General features: G+C 43.8%; 1 protein-coding gene across 1 annotated transcript; it reads right to left on the bottom strand.

Annotated features, from left to right (window-relative positions):
* Positions 1-415: 415 nt before the first annotated feature.
* On the bottom strand, positions 416-18,368 carry LOC308312265 (tyrosine-protein kinase JAK3-like; the record flags this gene model as incomplete). Its single annotated transcript, XM_080794642.1, has 14 exons — positions 18,329-18,368; positions 16,791-17,000; positions 7,897-8,008; positions 7,462-7,579; positions 7,173-7,318; positions 6,350-6,659; positions 5,234-5,356; positions 4,743-4,900; positions 4,109-4,220; positions 3,786-3,972; positions 2,946-3,073; positions 2,294-2,425; positions 1,633-1,720; positions 416-540 (listed from the first exon to the last, which is right to left on the bottom strand). Coding segments are annotated over exons 2-14 (1,938 nt in total), but the record flags the coding sequence as incomplete, so codon positions are not given.
* Positions 18,369-19,485: the final 1,117 nt, after the last annotated feature.

Raw genomic sequence — 19,485 nt, 5'->3', positions numbered from 1 at the left:
TAGCCTCTAAATTCTAGAAGTTCATACCCATTCTGACCGGGCACCCATTTTGGTGTTGGCATCATGTTATGCTTTAGCTATTGAAAAATAGCAGATCTACAAGCTCATAGCACGCCACCGAGTGGCGCGCTACGAGCTTGTAGGTCTGCTATTTTTGAAAAATCGAAGAACGACTGACATTTTTAAGAATCTGATCTCAGGTCAGAATGGGTCAATCAGACCAGTGTGTGTCCAGTGGAAACCTCGTATGAATCTGATCTCAGGTCAGAATGGGTTAACTATGATATCGGATTATACATCTGAGTCTTGAGTCTCTTCACTGTTCCCAGTTTTGGACCCAGTTATAGACTGCTCTGATCTGTCTGTAACTGCAGGGTGAGAACTGAGAAGAGCACCAAACAGTCGATCATCTCACCAGGAAGGTGAGAGCGGAGACGAGCTGCTTAACTACGTCAAGTTTCCAGCTCACTGACACGGATCTGCCCCTCTTCAGGTAGAGGTCCAGGGCCCCACACTTCACAAACTCCTGCACCATGATGTCTGCAACACACACACACACACACACACAAAGGTCAAGAGTGCGCAGTGTCAGTGAGGTGTGTAACTACATTGTGTACACGTGCGTGTGCTGTGACTGTCGTCACTGTGTCATCCGACTGTAGGTCGCAGATTACTATGAAAACCTGGCTGTCAGTCAGTCTGTCACACCTCGTGACTCGCTCCATATATGGCTGTCTATATATGTATGAAGATCACAACATTGATCTCATCAAACCCTGGATATCCATAAATGGAGCTGACCTGTTCTGACATTCCATATGTTGATCTACAAAACTCGTCGCAAAGCAACGCTTGCAGAACATAATGGCTATTTGCACAAAATGTTCACCTGAGAATAGGGACGCTGGCACTGAAATGGTTTCTGAACCAGCCGATTGGGACCATACGCCGGTGTGTCGCGCAGTGAAATGAACTAATCTGCAATCTCAGCACAATCTCAGCACTCTCAGCAAACGATCAATGCTGGCCGGGAGTTGAACAGGGGACACGCTTAAGTAGGAATTTTGCGCCCATGTGGTAATATTAATCATTCTTAAGCCCTAACCACACCAAAGGGTCGAGACGGTTTTAGCGTTGTCCCTGAGGTGTGATATGTCTTGTTGCACGTTGACCCACGTTGACCCTAGTGATTCAACGCATGGAATTAAATGGCCCAAACCACACCAAAAGGTCAAGACGGTTTTAGCGTTAACAATTATTCCCTTTAATGATTCCAAATAATGAATAGCAAACATTATCACTATCACTAAACGATCGCACCCTGCAAGGGAACTTCAGTTTTCAGCTTCACCCAGCTGAGTGCTGCTCACAGGGGATCACAGAGGGGCGAGCAGTCCTAGACAGGCTCACAAAACATTTAGCTTTTGCCGCTCCAATTCATGCATCATGGTGCAACGTTAACACAGTACATCTAGGAACAAACATATGCCAAAAATAGCAGATCTAAAACATAACGCATTGCGCAGATGTAGTATAGATCCCTGGGGAGACTCTGGTCAATGTAGTATAAAGGTTTTAAGTGGTTAAAACAATAGGATGTGCAGGTACATTCTGGTACAGTCGGTTCCTTACTTTTGGGTCCGTGGACACTGATACCGTAGACGAGAAGAATGTGTTTGTGAGAAATCTGGCTCATCATGCTGGCTGCTTCAAAGAAGGACTGAAGAGAAAGATGTCTCATTGTCATGGCCATTGAAAATGATAATGAACTACAGTCAAATGAATGCTTGATTTAGTCATACATCAGTGTCATCTATTCTACGTCATCATGTATACGGCGATGAAGTATAAACCAGGCTTTACACGTTGTGCTGTATGTATACTGTGGTTAACTCATCAAGTTAAAGCAACATTACACTTACACTTTGGTAGAGGTTTGTGTTGTGTAGTTACCTTGCGATGACTTTGTTAAAAGAAATTGCAGTAGTTTCTCCGTTGATTATTGATATTGGTATTGCAAAATATTTTGTTAATTTACTTATATTGCCCAGGGCTCAAAATCACTCTTTAAGCACAAAGCAGACAAACTACACAACCCAAACGTGCACGTCATTTTACTTTGAGCTGGGAAATGGAAAAGGCTAAACCTTTGTTTGTACATGCATGGATGGAATCCAAACTGACCAAGCGTTATATATACTGTATATTAAACAACTTTTATGTGTTTACATTTATGATGAAAAAGAGGTGTCAAATCCTAATTCAAAGCCATTCTCTGTGCACAGACTCTCACCTCCCAGTAGTTCTTGTGGTCGACATGGAGCACCTTCAGGAGGACTTCAGTGACGTGTCTCTCCCCGTCCCGGACATCTGTCTTACTGCCTCTGAAGATGCGACAGAAGGAGCCGTGTCCTACACACTCGTCCTGATGGGACACAACATAATAACACACTATGTAAGCTTCATGGACAACCTCAACATCCCAGCCATTACTCTGACTAACATTCCATTACTGCCCCCCAAATTGATTTTGGGGGGTTCCCCAGATGACACTAGTAAAGTGAAAGTTTAAAGACGTTCATAAGACCTTTTTAATACCTAAAGACATCTGGCCAAATTGTCAAATAATATAAGAAAGTTGCAAAAATGTAACAATATTTATCTGTGGAACCAGATAAATACCCATGTACCAGTGGTTGGGACTCACTCTTTCCCAGGTGTTTTGTCCAGGTAGGAAGGTTAGGTTTAGGCATTAGTTCTGTGAGGTTAGGGTTAAAGATAGGTTGGGCATAGTTTTTGTGAGGTTAAGGTTAGGAATGGATTCGGGTTAGGTTTACGCATGTAACCACCACACCCACCCAGGTGAAACACCTGGAGAAAGAGGGAGCCCCCTGGGAGATCTGGACTAAAACAGTGTAGAATGTTTGTTCCATAATAATAGTGACCCATTTCAGGTCCTCGTGTTTGATCTTCTGGAACTGGATGTGGGTGAGCTTGTTCTTCTGAGGTGTTCCTGGGGACCCTCTGGCTTCTACTGAGCTGCTGCTACGGATGATGATCAGGTTGGTGAGCTCTGCAGACACAGCAGGAAAGGTAGCTGGTGTGAGGAATTATAGATGCATGCATCTGAACTTGCTCAAATGATTCCCTTGTTGGTGAGATGTGGTAGTGAGCTGATGGATGGTTATTAAGACTAATATTTGTGCCACGAGTTGGTGAATACGCATCTTACCCTCTTACTAGCTGTTCTTACCGTCCCGCTGGACAGGGCGGTGAGAACAGCTAGTAAGATCATCTGTACCTCGCTGCCCTCCCTGGCAGACATACAGTATACCAGCAGAGGTGCATGAGGAGAGCAACTGGCATCATTGATGATGCCACCCACCGCTCTCACAGCCTGATCTCCCTTATGCCATCTGGGAAAAGGTATAGGAGCATCAGTGCCAGGATGGAAAGGATGCAGATCAGTTTCTTTCCCCAGGCGATCAGACTTTTGAACTCTAGTGTCCCTGGCAGATAGGACATGAACTTGAACTTGAACATGAACTTATATTCAGTATTGTCTTGCACTTAACTAGGAGAAACATCATTTCGTTATTTTTCTGCTGCTGCAGTTGGAAAGAATGACAAATAAAACAATCTTGAATTTTGAATCTTGAATCTTAAAACGTATTACATTTACCGGAGTACCCCAGGGTTCTATACTAGCCCCTCCCTCCCCTGTTTCCACACTACACTAAACATATACAAGCTCACAAGGCATTCCATTCATGTGGTTAATGTACCTTTAGGTCTTGGTGGACAGCAGCGGCCCAGCTTGACGGGGATGTCAGCGAGGAGCAGCATGTTGTGTTGGTAGAAGGAGGTTAGCTCTCTTAAGCTCACAAAGGATTTATGCACTTTATGTAGAGCATAGTGACCATTCTTGTCCTTGATAACGAGACAGTCTTTATAGTCAAGCCCAAGTGAGGTCTGTAAACGACGACAAAAGTAAACAACAGATTAGCAAAACGGAACTATGATATGTCTACGAGGTTCTACACATTCTGAGAGCATATATTCTGTTATTTTGTATAATAAACCCTCATAATGGGCGCTGATGGTTTACCTGCACACAGACCGTGAGGAAGAAGTTGTCATAGATCTTTGGACTCTGACGTAGAAGGAATGTGCCGCCTTTCCCCCCTGATCTCCTCAGCTTGTTGACTGCAAACTCTGACCTGATCTTACCACATGAAGCAAGGCGTGACATCTCCGAACAGCTTTACTTTATTTTATTTTATCCAAGTCGTTTTCATTCTCTGTTCACAGATTGTTTTCCATATACAAAACATGCTGAATTCATCAAAATATATGGACCTTTTTTAACTTTTTCCCCCCTAGCCTAAGCTCATTATGCATAATTGACGAATCCATGGAGCGGTGCCCTGTAGGCCAGGTGTAGGCAATCAATACTGAGGTGTAAAGCTGTGCTTAATGGTACACCTCAGCTATGGCTGTGCCAAGGGCACCACTCTGTGGATTCGTGTATAGCCTTTTCTGATTTAACTTTAAAAAAATGCACCTTGTCCAAGTATTCAAGCACAGCAGCTGCATTTGAAAACACCAACCGCCGATACAAGCTCACAATGTGTCACATATAAGGGTCATTGTAACATAGATCCGCCATTTACTCTGCACAACACCGGCACAACATGCCCAAAATTGGGATGGCAGTTTTTAGGTCGTCAAAGGCCACTCACGTGATTGGTCCGTGACAGTGGTTTGGGATCCCCTCCAGTAGACTTGGTGGAGCGAGGTCCTCACAGAAGTAGTGGCTGGAGTCCGTGGTCAGTCGGAAGTAGCCATCGATGAGCGACACAAATGACTGAGCTTCTGTCTTACTCTGGAACTTGACTTCCTGTTGCACAAGACGGGGATGAATAATTATGTTTTAAAAAAATGCACTTTATTATGATATAGTACTGTATACACTGTGCTTTTTCAGAGCATCTGGGGTTGTAAATATCCAGGATAAAATGCTTCCCTAAATTATATTAAAGTTTATGCTATTAATAATTGTATTAATGAAGTAATATAATTAATCATTTTGGCTATAATTATGCAGCCATAACCTAAACAAAAGCAAAATAACAAATTTTCCAAAACGGCATACCAGGCATATACGGACAGTTGTTTTTTAATTGACAGAATAATGATTACAAATATTTTAAATGTAAAATTTGTCCTTCACCAAACATCTGTCATCTTTCCGGGTCACGGTCACCATCTGGAAGTCCTGTTGTGTCTGCTCGTGACACACCTGCTTCACACCGATGCCAATGATTCCTTGGAAATCACAGAACGTCTGCCACACCTTAGAGAGAGAGAGAGAGAGAGAGAGAGAGAGAGAGAGAGAGAGAGAGAGAGGGGCATATTTGATGATGCTGATTCTAGACAGAAGAGTGTGGAGGAACGAGGAAGGCAGTGATTCAGAAGTCCCGAGTTGGTGTTGGCTAGCTAGCCCATTTAGTTAGTTTTCTAAATCATGACAATTTTCTGAAAGATTTGAGGCACATTTGAATGATTTTTGATAATTAGAAAGAAGGAAAGAAAATGCAGGTTGCAACACTTTTTGTTGTTTTTCTTCTTTGTAATTATTTGTTGTCATGATTAGTCACTGTGTGTGTGTGTGTGTGTGTGTGTGTGTGTGTGTGTGTGTGTGTGTGTGTGTGTGTGTGTGTGTGTGTGTGTGTGTGTGCGTGTGCGTGTGCGTGTGCGCGCGCGTGCGCTTTGACAACATGACAGTGTTTTATCACACTAATTATTTTATCCAGCATTTGACCTACAGTACTGAGCTTTTGGATGTGCATGTGACCATTCCTTGTGCTCTATTTCACTGGTTCTCAACATGGGGTCGGGGAGCACCAGGGGTCCAAATTGACCCTTACGGTTCTGTAACTGTTCCATTCGTACACTCCCATGAGTTAAATCGACACTGAGGATTTTACAGAACGGGGTTCAGGGGTTCTCAACCCGTGGGCCGCGACCCCTCGGCGTCTCTGGTCGCCAAATTATTTCGGGGGGTTCCCAAATTATTAAGAAATAAATAAACCCCTCCCCCCTTGCATAAACTTTCCTTAATGATTATATCTGGTTTCAGTATTTTCTCAATTATTAAGGATATTCTAGCGGCCTATTTGTATTGGTGGTGGGGAGGGGGGCGGGGCGGTGGTCGCGAGACATGGCCAAAGTCATTTCCGGGGGTCCCCAGGCAAAAACGTTGAGAACCCCTGTTCTAGAGTTGGAATAAAAAGTATCAAATAGGGGGGGTCCATGACCTGACTGATCTATTTCCATGTGTTCTCACCTGGTTCCCAGCATGCTGTTCATTTCCCGTGGTTTGGATGCCGGTTTCCCCAGACAGCCTGATGACAGTGAAGGGTGTCTCCATGGAGGAGGAGGTGGTGTGGTGGACGTGGAAGGTCTCAGCCCCCAGCGAGGGCTCCACGGCGGACAGCTCCATCAGGTACTTGAGCTTCAGGCTGACCGCGTCCACCGAGCAGCCGCCCTGCAGCTTCTGCAGGAAGCGCTTCAGCGAGTTGCGGATGCGGTAGCGCTCCAGGCGGTTCCGCTTCTGAATGTCGTGACGGTGGGCTTTGGGGAGGCACGATTTGTAGCTGAGGCGGAAAGTGTGTGAGATTGATATGATGACTACAGAACCCTGTGAATGTCAACCCATGCCACCTGTTACAATAGAAATACTGGCCAGCGTTTCTATTGTATAAAACACAGGGGGTTTTACTGCTTAAACGTAACCTGACGTTCCTGGCACAGATTGGGTTAATATGCAGTATACTGTATGAATGAATAAATGTTAGTGTAACAGTAATTGTTATACACACACAGCATGCTGTATAGTGTATATCGTCTCTGTCGGGTGGAAACCTCATACCGGTATGTTCAAAACTGTTAGGATTCCAATTCAAATACAGCAAAAGTAGTAGATCTACAAGCTCAAAATGTGTTGCTTCGAGCCACATTTCATGCTTGTAGATCTGCAACTTTTGATGCTTTTGTGTGATGCTGTACGTGTACTATACAGTATGATCAATTTACGGAAAAAAAACACAAAAAGTTAGAATATAATAATAATATACATAAGACGTTAATTTCTGCCCGACAGCAAATACCTGACAGTCTTGCAGAGTTCTCGTATACTGTGGTGGTGCTCCTTGGCCATTCTCCACAGATCCAACACTGCAAGGCCAAGACATTCCTCCTGGGCGCTCAGCGGCGGTGACACGCCGGCCTCGCTAGCAACAAAGTCACTGCGGCACTAAAACACATCCAAAAAGGCTTTCTCATGCAGTAGAATACTGTGCAAAAAAGTAACTATATATATATCAACTAATAATATAAAATCAAATGGCATTGCTACAAAATTAAGGACAATATTTCCTATAATATTCTGCATTATACCTGGGCAAAGAGATAATCAATGACACAGTAGTCGAGCACTGGACTGATTCTGTCTCTCGTCAAGCTGTAACGGTAGGATGTTCTTGGTTCTTGACCAAACCAGTTTCCAAAGAAAAACCTGTAAATGCATGAAGAAAATGTCAACATCATCTCCTCTCTCTATCCTATTTTTACTCTTCTCAGTCACTACTGTATTGTTAGACAACTGCAGACATAAACACTTAAACCCTATATATGTCCTTGACCAGAGTCTCCCAGGGGCTCCCCCCCCCCCCCCCCCCCAGACACCAAATGTCTTTGCCGAAAATAGCTGTTTCTGTGACATGTTTTCCCCTGAATAGGGATGTGCTAATAGGGTTCAAGGTGTGTTAAACTAAAATATATTGATACAGTACAAAATGCGGCTGAAGGCTTTCTCAGAGATTTCTCACCCACCTGACTCTGAAATGGAGCTTTTCATCTGTGTTGAAGATGTGTGTGGGTGGATACCAGTAGGAGAGATCAGAAGATGCCAGGGCAAATAGGCTTCGGTACACTGGCAGGATCCCTGAGGAAAGTGTAGAGTAGAAAGTGTAAATGGAAAAAGGCCACAGTTGTAGCAGTGATAATGGAAATGGCTTTTTGCGTCAGTCAGACTTTAGAACAATGGGGAAGATTGTTGCATATTGACCTTTGATTTACAAAGTTGTTTGATCCTAGACATTGTTATAGAGGGTATACGCATACTTAAAGTGAATGGCACATCGAGTGGAAAATCGAGGCAAAGTGATTTTAACATTGTTTAATGTTGTTTAATGCAATCAGATTAGGACTTTTCTGTTTGGATGTATGGTCTGTCAAGGCCAGAAAGTAGTTTCAGTAGGCGTTCCTGCATAACTTCCGGATTTGATGATGATGTCATGCGCAATCCAATCCAATCCAATCCACTTTATTTATATAGCACGTTTTAAAACTCAGAGTTTACAAAGTGCTGTACAGGAGAAAAAATTAAATAAAAACAAGTGCACTAAAGCTACCACACAGAAAAACAACAGCGAGAAAACAAGGTACAAACAGTGACAACAACTGAGACACATTACAGAAAACGACAGAAAAACAACAGCATCACAGTGAGACAAAACATATACAAGGACCAAAGGAACTCAAGCGGGGTTAAAAAGCCAAGGTAAAGAGGTGGGTCTTTAGGCGGGATTTAAAGGTCTCGATGGAGGGGGCCAATTTGACGTGGGAGGGGAGTGCGTTCCATAGTTTAGGGGCTACAACAGAAAAGGCTCGGTCACCTCTGGACTTTAGGCGGGTCTTCTTTGTGACCCTGAGGTTTAGCTGGCCCTCAGACCGCAGTGATCTAGCAGGAGTATAAACCTCAATAAGGTCAGACAAATAAAGAGGAGCCAGACCATTTATAGATTTAAAGACAAATAAAATAATTTTAAAATCCACTCTGAAGCGGACAGGGAGCCAATGAAGGGAGGCCAAGACAGGTGCGATATGCTCACGTCTGCGAGTACCTGTGAGTAGACGAGCGGCTGAGCTTTGGACTAGCTGGAGTCGAGCAAGGGAGGCTTGGTTTAAACCAGCGTACAAGGCATTACAGTAGTCCAACCGCGTAGATATGAAGGCATGTATAACCCGCTCAAAATCACTAAAAGATAGCACCGACTTGATTTTGGCCAGCAGCCTCAGATGATAGAAACTAGAGCTAACTACCGCATTGACCTGTTTGTCAAGTTTAAGGGCATTGTCTAGTTTGACGCCAAGGTTCGAGACCACAGGTTTCACATATGGCTGCAGGGAACCTAGGTCAGTGGGAACGATACCAGGACCGCTAGGTCCAAACACTATAACCTCCGTTTTACTTTCGTTGACACTTAGAAAATTAAGAGCCATCCATGCCTTGATGTCACTTAGACAGTCAAGCAGAGGTTTCAGGGAGCCGTTATTGTCCTTTTTAAGGGGCATGTATATTTGCGAATCATCCGCATAAAGGTGATACGAAATGCCATGTTTCTTAAAGATAAGGCCAATAGGAAGTAGATATAAAGAAAATAGAATAGGCCCAAGGATCGAGCCCTGGGGGACTCCAGAGGACAGGGGGGTGGAGGACGATACGAAGTCGCCAAATTTAACAGAGAAGCATCTCTCCGATAAATAGGAAGAGAACCAGGCTAAAGCGGTATCTCTGACACCAACACAAAGCTCCAAAGGACATATGAGAGTATTGTGATCGAGAGTGTCGAAAGCAGAGCTTAGATCTAGGAGTAGTAGGATCACAGAGTCCCCAGAGTCGGTGGTCAATAGGATGTCATTGAAAACCTTCAACAACGCTGACTCTGTGCTGTGAAACGCTTTGAACCCAGATTGAAAAACATCAAAAATGCTATTAAGCTGCAAAAAAGACTGGAGTTGAGACAGCACCGTTTTCTCAAGGATCTTAGAAATGAACGGAAGCTTTGAGATGGGTCTGTAGTTAGATAAAATAGAGGTATCCAGACTAGGTTTCTTTATCAGGGGTGTCACCACTGCTGTTTTAAAGTACGCTGGTACAATACCTGAGACAAGGCTGCTATTTATGATAGCATGGACTCTAGGCCCAATGGTCTCCCAGACCTCCTTAAAGAGGTGTGTGGGGATAGCGTCTGTAGGGCAGGATGATGTTTTGAGTTGCGAGACAGCTTCACTAAGTTTAGAGAAAGATACAGGCTGGAAATGATTAAGTGTAGTTGTGCAGGTGACAGCCATGGAGGGGTCAAAAGCAGGGGGGGAAATTTGTGCTCTGATCATATTGACCTTGTCTATAAAAAAGCTGAGAGATTTCTCACAGACATCAAGACAGCAGACCCTCTATTGTATCATCCTTGCATTGGCATACCAGTGGCGATATATTTGTGAATTCTGTGGAAAAAGCATGTCATGGAAACTTCCACCATGCATTTGTCACCACATTCCCACGATAAGAGTGTCCCCAACGGTCCAGAGACCAGGTCTTGCACTAGAACTATAACTATGTCCCTCATTAGAGCTGGTGGGATGTTTATTCAGGTGTGTCTGTTGTGGTCATTTCGGGTGGAACCACATCCTGGAAACAACTTGAAGAGGGAACAGGAGGCTTTGCTTGACCTCTACTGGGGACAGTCGTTGACCTGAGGCCCATTGTACAAATGCCTTCTAAATATATACAGTATACTGTAGTTCTCACACTGTCACACAGACTTTTTTAAAGATATAGTTTTTGGCGTTTTTTGCCTTTATTGATAGGGTACAGTAACTAGACAGGAAAGGGGGGAGAGAGATGGGGGGGGTGACGCGAGGCAAAGGCCGTCGGGCTCATGAGTCGAACCCGCAGCACGCCATCCGTCTGGCTTGACGGCCTAGGTGCCCAGACGCTTGAGCTAACCGTCCGGGTTACACGCTCGTAGTACGGTACGAAGTGAGGGGGTCCACCCATAATGCCGAAGGGCCGCTGTTCCGACATACCGGTGTTCTGACGGCCGGAGTTCCGACGCCCGGGGTCCGTTGTTACAGAGTGTTCTATGTTAAGTCTACACCTCTACCCTCTGTGTGGACATGGCATTACTGAACCTGCTGTGATACATTAGATACCTGCCTCTCAGGTGATCTCACCTCGGTAATCATACCAGCTTCAGTGGCTTTACTCGTTATTATGCACCACATTGTGTTCCAATACAAGGGACGGAGTCCGCAATGCCTGGGCCGCCATTCCACGCACGCACGCACACTCACCCAAGTTGGTTTGCTTGTGTGTTCATGAGGTTATAGCTAGCGAGTACCAAAATATCGTAGGCCATATATATTATTTTTATATATATATATATATTTAGAAAGTGTAAATATGGCCAATATGTTTTTTTTTCAAGGGTTGAATTCCAACCACTTGCCATTTTGGCAATTATTTTGGAGCCGCTACCCACAAATATTTATTTAAATGATTGCAAACTTTAATAATTAATGGGTTTGCTGATGGCTCGATCTCCCCAGCTCTCGGGAGAGATGTCTTCATGTGCACTTTCCCTGGGGGCGAGTTGGTAAGAGGGTGAGTGAGTTCGAAGGGCCGTTGGTATTCCTTTTGGAACACATTGTTTGTTATCTGACGTGTTATTTGACAGAGAGAGAGAGAGAGAGAGAACGCTGACGCGAGTCACAGGCGGAATCAACAGAAATGTGCAGCATATACATTTGCTGGAGATCAGAATTATTTTAATGAGTGATGGGCCTAATCGAAATGGAATGTTGCCCAAGAGTTTCAGTGCCGCACGGACAGTGAACCCACGGCATCAGGAGTTGTCGGAACCAATGGGCCGTTGGAACAGCGGCCCTTCAGAACAGCGGCCTGTCGGAATATTGACACGGACCCCGAAGGGAGACAGAGACATGCTGTGAGGTTGTATATCTGCTATTTCTTTATCAGATTAATCTAAATATGAAAGAATATCACTTAACCCCCCAACAATGGGTTTTCAATGGATTCTGGTAGTATTGGGCATGCTAAATAAGTTAACATACTAAAAGTCTACCAAAATATACTCCCTCGAAAGCCATCATTTCAAAATGGCAGCCGGCCAAGCTTAAAAACAGCTATACTGTATAGCTCAATAGAAAGAAATCACACCCGTGTGAACTGAGTGGTGTAATTCCGTGTGGGGGTCAACTTCCAGAACCACTGGAACTCGCCCAGGGTGCCGGCCCGGTTCTGGCGAGCCGCCCCACGTCCGAAACGCTCGAGAAATGACAGAGTTACCGTCTGGAGGTCCCCGGGGGGTCCCCGGAACTTCCAGACCCACAGGAACACGCCCAGGGTGCCGGGTCCGAAACAAGTGAGAAATTATACCGTGTGGGGGAATTCGCAGACTGTAATGGACACTATAGACTGAACAAGCTGTGGAAGAAACGTAGCTCCATCGTGGGGACTAAAGGTGGTGTAGAGGTGGTGCATGGGCAGAGGTGCAAACGAGGAGGAATTTGGGAGCTATCATAGCTAACCCCTCCCGGCCCCTCCAGAAGGAGACAGTGGGACGAGCAGCAAATTTAGATTCAACCTCCTCCAGTGGAAGAACAGTTGCATGGTCAGTCCTGTGTGCAGGTAGCCATGAGGTGCTGCACATGGCCACTCCGGGCGCTCAGTCCAATAACGCTGGTGTTTTTGTTCTTGGTCAAATTGTGGGTTGACTGCATTCCTCCTTGCCGTCCTATTATTCTCATCATTTCTTTTATGAAAATACTGTACTGTAGTATCTTGTTGCTACCCATAGCTGTATCTGGGGAGGTTGTTCTACCTTTCCCATGGTCTGTTCCTTTATGAGCCTGATTGTCCAGGCCAGGGGAATGCACTGTTTAGCACCCTAGAATAGCCTCCCCATTGACTTACGGTACACTGCAAGGTGAAACCGCGGTATCAAAGTCACTCTTTTAACACACAAACAAATGCAAACAAAGCAGATACTGACAATGCAACAACATTACAAACCCCATAATTTAAGTCAATGGGAAGGCTATGTTGCTAGCTATGTTTAATCAACATAGCAACTACTCTACTTAAGATATACTATACCAACACAGTATAGTGTCAATTTGCCCGTGTCATTTCAAGGTCACTGTAGACGTCAGACCAAAACGTAAATGTATACAGTATATTGCAGACTTACTGACAGTAAATTTATAGCTTTGGTCGCTAACTCAGGAGCGAATGAGTTTGAGAGCCACATACCATCCACCTGGCCAAGAGACACACATGACACGGATCGTCATCAAGTGTGATGACTCTGACGTCCTTGTGTTTCTCTTGTATTATGCTAGTTGCCCTAATGCACAAAGGCCTATACTGTGCAGGCAAAGAGAGGCATTTGTGCCAATCAAAACAGTCTGCGATAAGCCATGGGGGAAAAACCTCCAGCTTGCCATGCCCTCCCCTGACCAGGTATGATGAGAAGTTTTTAGTATCTATTTTTACTAGTCCTTACCCGTTCTGATATATTTCAACTTGTATAATATATTTGTGTGTGTGTGTGTGTGTGTGTGTGTGTGTGTGTGTGTTTTTATGAATAAAAACAGCAGTATAACATGAAAGTATTCTTACAAATGCATGGTAGGGAAACGTTTTCATGGCAAGAGCAAGGACCGCAACATTTACACTTATTAGCCCACAGAGCCCCATTTGAAAAGTATCAAGGACATCCAGTTTGACATGCACCTATATGGACAGTCGCACGGATCCAATTTGCAGGTGGATTTGCGTCCAAAACAGTCTCAATTGTGAGCTTTGGCTTGCGAGAACTCATGGCTTTTGCAACCTGTGATGTTGTGAGCTTGTAGATTAGCTGTTTTCACCGGAGCGTGCGCTGTAGCCACTTCACGCTGTGTGTGTGTGTGGCTTATGTTCAAGACAGTTGTATCTCGTGTTGTGTTTATAGCGAACTGAAAACGGCCACGCGATGACGCACGTGCACACATACGCACGTGCGCACACACAGCATAAGTAGTTTACACACACGCTCACAGCGAAAGTAGTCTGCACACACACGCACACACACACACACACACACACACACACACACACACAAATCCAGCCAGGCAAGGGCAGAAGGTTCCTATTATAACGACAGTGGGTGCCCACCTCAGAGTAGCCTGCGCACACGCTTTTAGCGAGGTGCTATAGCAAGGGTTGTTTTGGTATATCAATCAATCCGTCCACTCCATGTGCGTGCGCACGTGCACTCTTTACGTGCGCGGCTGCACGCTGTTTCACCCACGTTTGGTTAAAAGTTATATCAAGTGATCCAACAGAGCCAGCCCGATAGATAATCATTCCGTTGTGATCGTGGCCGTGCTGTTCAATGTTTCACATTAGGTGCAGGAAAGATGAGATCTGTAACTGCGCAACGCGCGTCGTCAGTGACCAGGCGTGTCACCTGCGTTTGGTTTGAAGTTATAATATGAAGTGACGTTCAAACATTGCATTGCAAAAAGTGTTTAAATAACCTTAGTAGGCTATGCGCCATGTGTAACAGCTGCTTGTCTGCCACAATGGTGCCTGCGCTGTTTTTACCCGTGTGTGGTTTGAATCGTCAATCGCCTGTCTGTGTAAAGGGGGAGGGGCCTGAGGTGGTGTACTGTGGAGCAGATCAGCGCAACTTTGCCCGTGGGATCGTGTGGTGATGTAAAAACAATATCTGTACAGTAAATATGACAGTTGCGTCGGTAAAATGTAGCCTAGCTGGATTCTGGGAGCGTGCAGATTTGTTTTGGCATGGAGAGATGTGTGCTAATAGTGTGGCTCGGTCGGAGATAGACCACGGACAAATAAACGGGATTTTATTCACTAATAAATTCATTATTAATCTTATTGGACAAATGGCTTCGTTAAGACCTCCATATTATTATGGTCAATGCCTGTGTGAAAAGTGGGAGCGATTGGTGCAGGCAATGAGGAGATACGCCGGTGTTTCTGACATTCAGACAGACAGACAGACATTCAGACATTGAGTGAATTATAGTATTATGATATATAAGCACTTGGTGGAACTGAAAGTCCTATGGGCTACGGCCACGCACCACGCACTTTATGTAGACTTATATAGCATTTTATACAGACTTAGCATGTTACGTAGACAGCACTATAATTGCATTTTAGTCATAGCACTTTATAGTACATATGTATAGTATAATATAGTATAGTATGCATAGTTTATATAGTTTCATTATATATATACTCACTGTTACACTCTTAGTTTCATGATAACTACTTTTTATGTATGTGATGTATGCCATGCTTTTTTTGTTATTGCTTAATGTAAATCGCTCTGGATTAAGAGCGTCTGCTAAATGCCTATATGCCTGTATGCCTGTAAATTGTAACTAAAAGGGAGATCAGTGGAGCCCCGCTGGTGTTGTGCCCGTGAGTGTCTCACATTATTGAAGTAGTTTGTCAGGTACATGCGGGTATCCCTGTTTCCTTGCGTATCTTGAAGACCAGGCCCATTGCAAGTTGCTTTACTCTGTCTTCTACCCTGAGCCATCCATCCACCCTAGCATAATGAGCAGGGCAGGGTTAGGTGAGTTGTGGGTGTGAGGCCAAGTAGTAATCTGACCAGTTTGTTTTGAGAGAGGTCTGAAGCTTTGTGGTGGTAAAGTATGCTTTATTGTACGCAATGAGTGTCTGTAAATAACCAGTCCAAATCTAGTGACATTCTGATCATAATTCCAAGAGATTATTTTAGTTACAGTGACGTCACACCCTGCTATGTACGAATACAGGAAGGGAATTGACGTGTGGGTGTGTGTGTGTGTGTGTGTTGGGGGTGCAAACAATGGTACTTATTGCATGGATTCAAGTTGCATACCAAAGGCTTGGCATTCTAAATAGTCCACCTGCCCTCTGCCCTGTCACATCACGGTCCGGCGTAGGGGAGTCCCATCTAGAGATGGGGATCGGATCGTACATTGATTGATTTCGATCCCCCTTATCAATCCTCTTTATCGATCTGATTCTTCATCGATCACTATCGCATATACAAGCCATTAAAATCATGTTCCTTGTTTTTACGGTATAGCAGTTGGCAGAAAATTCAACAAAAGCATTATCAGCACGACATATGTTTATGCCAGAGACTCTAGTCTCTCGAGACATGGCGTCACGTCAGGTCCCACATAGAATCCGAAGGCCAAAACCTTATTGATTTCCTATTTTCAGTAACTTCGGAAACGATTCCGTAATATAATCTGTTCTAAATTCCCATCCCGGTCGCATCAAATGGGTGACATATGGTCAAATCCTGTCCTGTGTCACCCGTTTTACGCAAATGGTATAAGGCGTTGTGTCAATCCTCAGTGATAATTTAACTCTGTGTGTACAAAATGTATAAATTGACACTGAGGGTTTTAACTATGTCAAGATAGGGATGGGATGAGCATTATTGTGGCAAAAATGATTGCGATTAATTCTCACTATAATCAAAATATGCTTAAAACTTAAAATGCCACTTTTGTTAACCTCTATTATGGGGGGACGTGGAACATTCGGCAAAAATAGCGGATCAACAAGCTTGCAACATGTTACGAACTTGTAGATCTGATTTGTGGCGAATCGATTTGTGTATTGAAATATTTTTACAAGTCAGTATATATTTGATATTTAAGTGGTTTTAATTTGCAACTCAACAAAAGCTAATTCGACCTAGTGTATGACAGGACAATTTGACGATAAATGTAAATCTCCACGATATTGTGAGTGTTTTGTTTTACCTTGCGATAGACGATAATAGCGATCATCTTCCCGTCCCATAATGTGAAAGCCGACCTGCCACACAGAATCTTACCACATTCCTGTGCAGCTCGGATGCAGACGGCCTCGGCGGACATAGGGACAGAGGACATGCTCATGGTGGTGGCCTCCTTGGTGGTGGGGTGGAAGTATACGTGGACCTGCAGACCAGGTCCAGAGCTGGAGCTGGAGCGCTGGCTTCCTCCCCTCTCCCTGTTCACCAGAGGAGCAGACTCCTCCTCACTGAGGTCCATGATGGCTCCTTCTGAAAACAAAGACGGCACGGCCATGGTCACTGTCGCAGCCATGGCCGAGAGTATGGTACGTGTGCGATACACAACCATCACATCTCATAATACAGCGTCGCACAAAAGCATCAAATGTGGCTCAGATCTACAAGCTCGAAAAGCGGTGTGAAGCGACGCGTTTTGTGCTTGTTGATCTGCTACTTTTTCTGGTTTTGAATTTGAATACTGTTTAGTACAGTTTTGACCCATTTGGGGTTTTCACCCGACAGAGACAGTTTATGGCATATGGGCATTGATGGACACATTGATCCATCCATCCAAAACAGAATGTTTGTAAACAATGGGTAGGGTTATTCTAGGTGGATATGCCACGTCCACCCAGCCTACCTGCAGGCCTTCAACTTTAACAACATTGGCAATTTTGCCAAAATTGTGTTAAAAACAAACATGGGGTGCAGTTGGGGGTCAATGTCTTGCTCAAGGACACTTTTGACACAGCGCTTGTTTACACTTGAGTGAATTTGTATAATTTCAATAGATGAGTTTCATTCTATCTTGGAAACATATTTATTCACTTATGGAACATACACTAAAAACAACAGCTATTAGACACTCGAATAGACATCTTTGATTTTGATCTTTATCTTCAACCTTCAACGGTTAAGCAGGCTTAATGTACTTCAACCAGATTTATTAATCGTTGTTGTCGGGCAGTGTTCCGAGTTACGACCCACCGGGTCTATTGAGTGTATAGAGACACAACAAAGGCAAGATATTTAGTGCCAAAAAAAACGATTAGTGAAAAACAAGTGCTACAGTGCGAATAGTGAGCAGGGCTAAGCAGGAACGTAAATCAAAGAAACGATCAAAATCACATAACACTTCCTGAAACACTAGTAAGAACCCCTCCCAAATCTGTCTACATAACTAATACCTGAAAATAGTAATAAAAGGAAACCTAACTTTATCTGACTATGCTATTCTTACCTAACCCAAACAAAACTACAGAGCAGAGGAAACTGCCCGCTACCTGGTGAATAGGAAATACCTATACTACCTTGCCTCTTTTTCACAAATTAATACCCGACTTGATTAATTCTACATCACATAATTTCATTTGATCATTTCGTCATTTGATCATTTCATCACAGTATGAAAAGTAGCAGATCCACAATTTTTGGTACAAGAGTACAGAGTACTCAGAGTCAAATAAACACTGTTAGGTCAAATTTACACAAGTGATTATTTTTCAAATGATTTTGCATACAATGTAAGCGTACCAGAACACAAACCAGACAGAGTACTGAACCGTATACAACCATATTTATAATCGGTGTAGCATTACCTTTAAACGTGTGCGTCCTTCTGTTCCTGTAACTGTGTTCCTGTATCTTTGTTTCTGTGTGCAAGAAGAGAAAATGACTTCCTGTCATAACAGTCTCTGGGGTGACAACAACATCATCACACTTCCTGTACTCACTCATCTCAGTCTGACGCTTGATAATGATATGAAACCAAAATGAATGGCAGTGGTTCTCAAACGTTTTCATGTCAAGGACACCCAAAATGATATACGTATTTGGCCGCTGACCCACGTCTCAAAATATTTTGCCCCAGGGACCTCCAGAAGAAAAGTTTTGAGTTAAAATATTCAAAGATTTGAACCAATTTTCATCGTTTTTCTAAAATAACAGATGTACAACTTTGTATATCTGCTATTTTTGAATAGCCAAAGTAAATAAAATAATGGTTAAAGTGCATGTTAAAATCTAAAATGACACAGATGCTTCCCCGGTTTCAATTGGTTAACTGCATGATGTTAGCATGACATTTCATTGTATCTCCTGTGAAAAGGCATGCCTTTCCAAACACACATGTAAAGCAATACCAGAAGGAGTGCTTCTCAAACGTTTTCATGTCAGGGATCCCCACATTTATATTGTATTTGGCCACGGGCCCCCCTCTGAAAGTGCCATGGAGGAGGTCCAATGCCACATTTGTGTTACCTGACCTACAAGCTCACAATGTGTATATTTTCAAATATCAAATGTCTCTGGCGGTCCCCGGACGCCACTTTGAGAACCATGAGAACCACTGAGCAAATAGTCTAAGGGAGACTATAGAGCTTGGCTATTTGGCTACAGTACAGTATGTTCTATGGCAGTAAATTATAACATTCTTTTAATGAAGCTTAAGGCTCTAGACTAGGGTTTGACAATATGTCACCACAGTGGGTGCGCTCTTATTTAGGAAGCAGAGAACAAGTGTGTGGACGTTAATGGCACAATATCTTCACCTCTTCCTCTAACAAGCGGAGTCCCCCAGGGGAGCATACTAGGTGCACTCTTCTTCTTAGTATACATTAATGATATGCAGTCAGCCTGTGGCTGCAATCTGTATCTTTTAGCTGATGATGCTGCTCTTCTTGTCTCACACCAAGACAAATTGGAGGTAGAAAGAGTGCTGAGTTCAGAGCTGCTCAAGATCAGTTCCTGGCTAGTA

This window comes from Protomyctophum bolini (genome assembly GCF_963924005.1).
Source record: "Protomyctophum bolini genome assembly, contig: SCAFFOLD_619, whole genome shotgun sequence".
Classification (NCBI taxonomy): domain Eukaryota; kingdom Metazoa; phylum Chordata; class Actinopteri; order Myctophiformes; family Myctophidae; genus Protomyctophum; species Protomyctophum bolini.
Note: the sequence above shows the minus strand (reverse complement) of the source record. Positions and strands in the feature narration are given on the sequence as shown.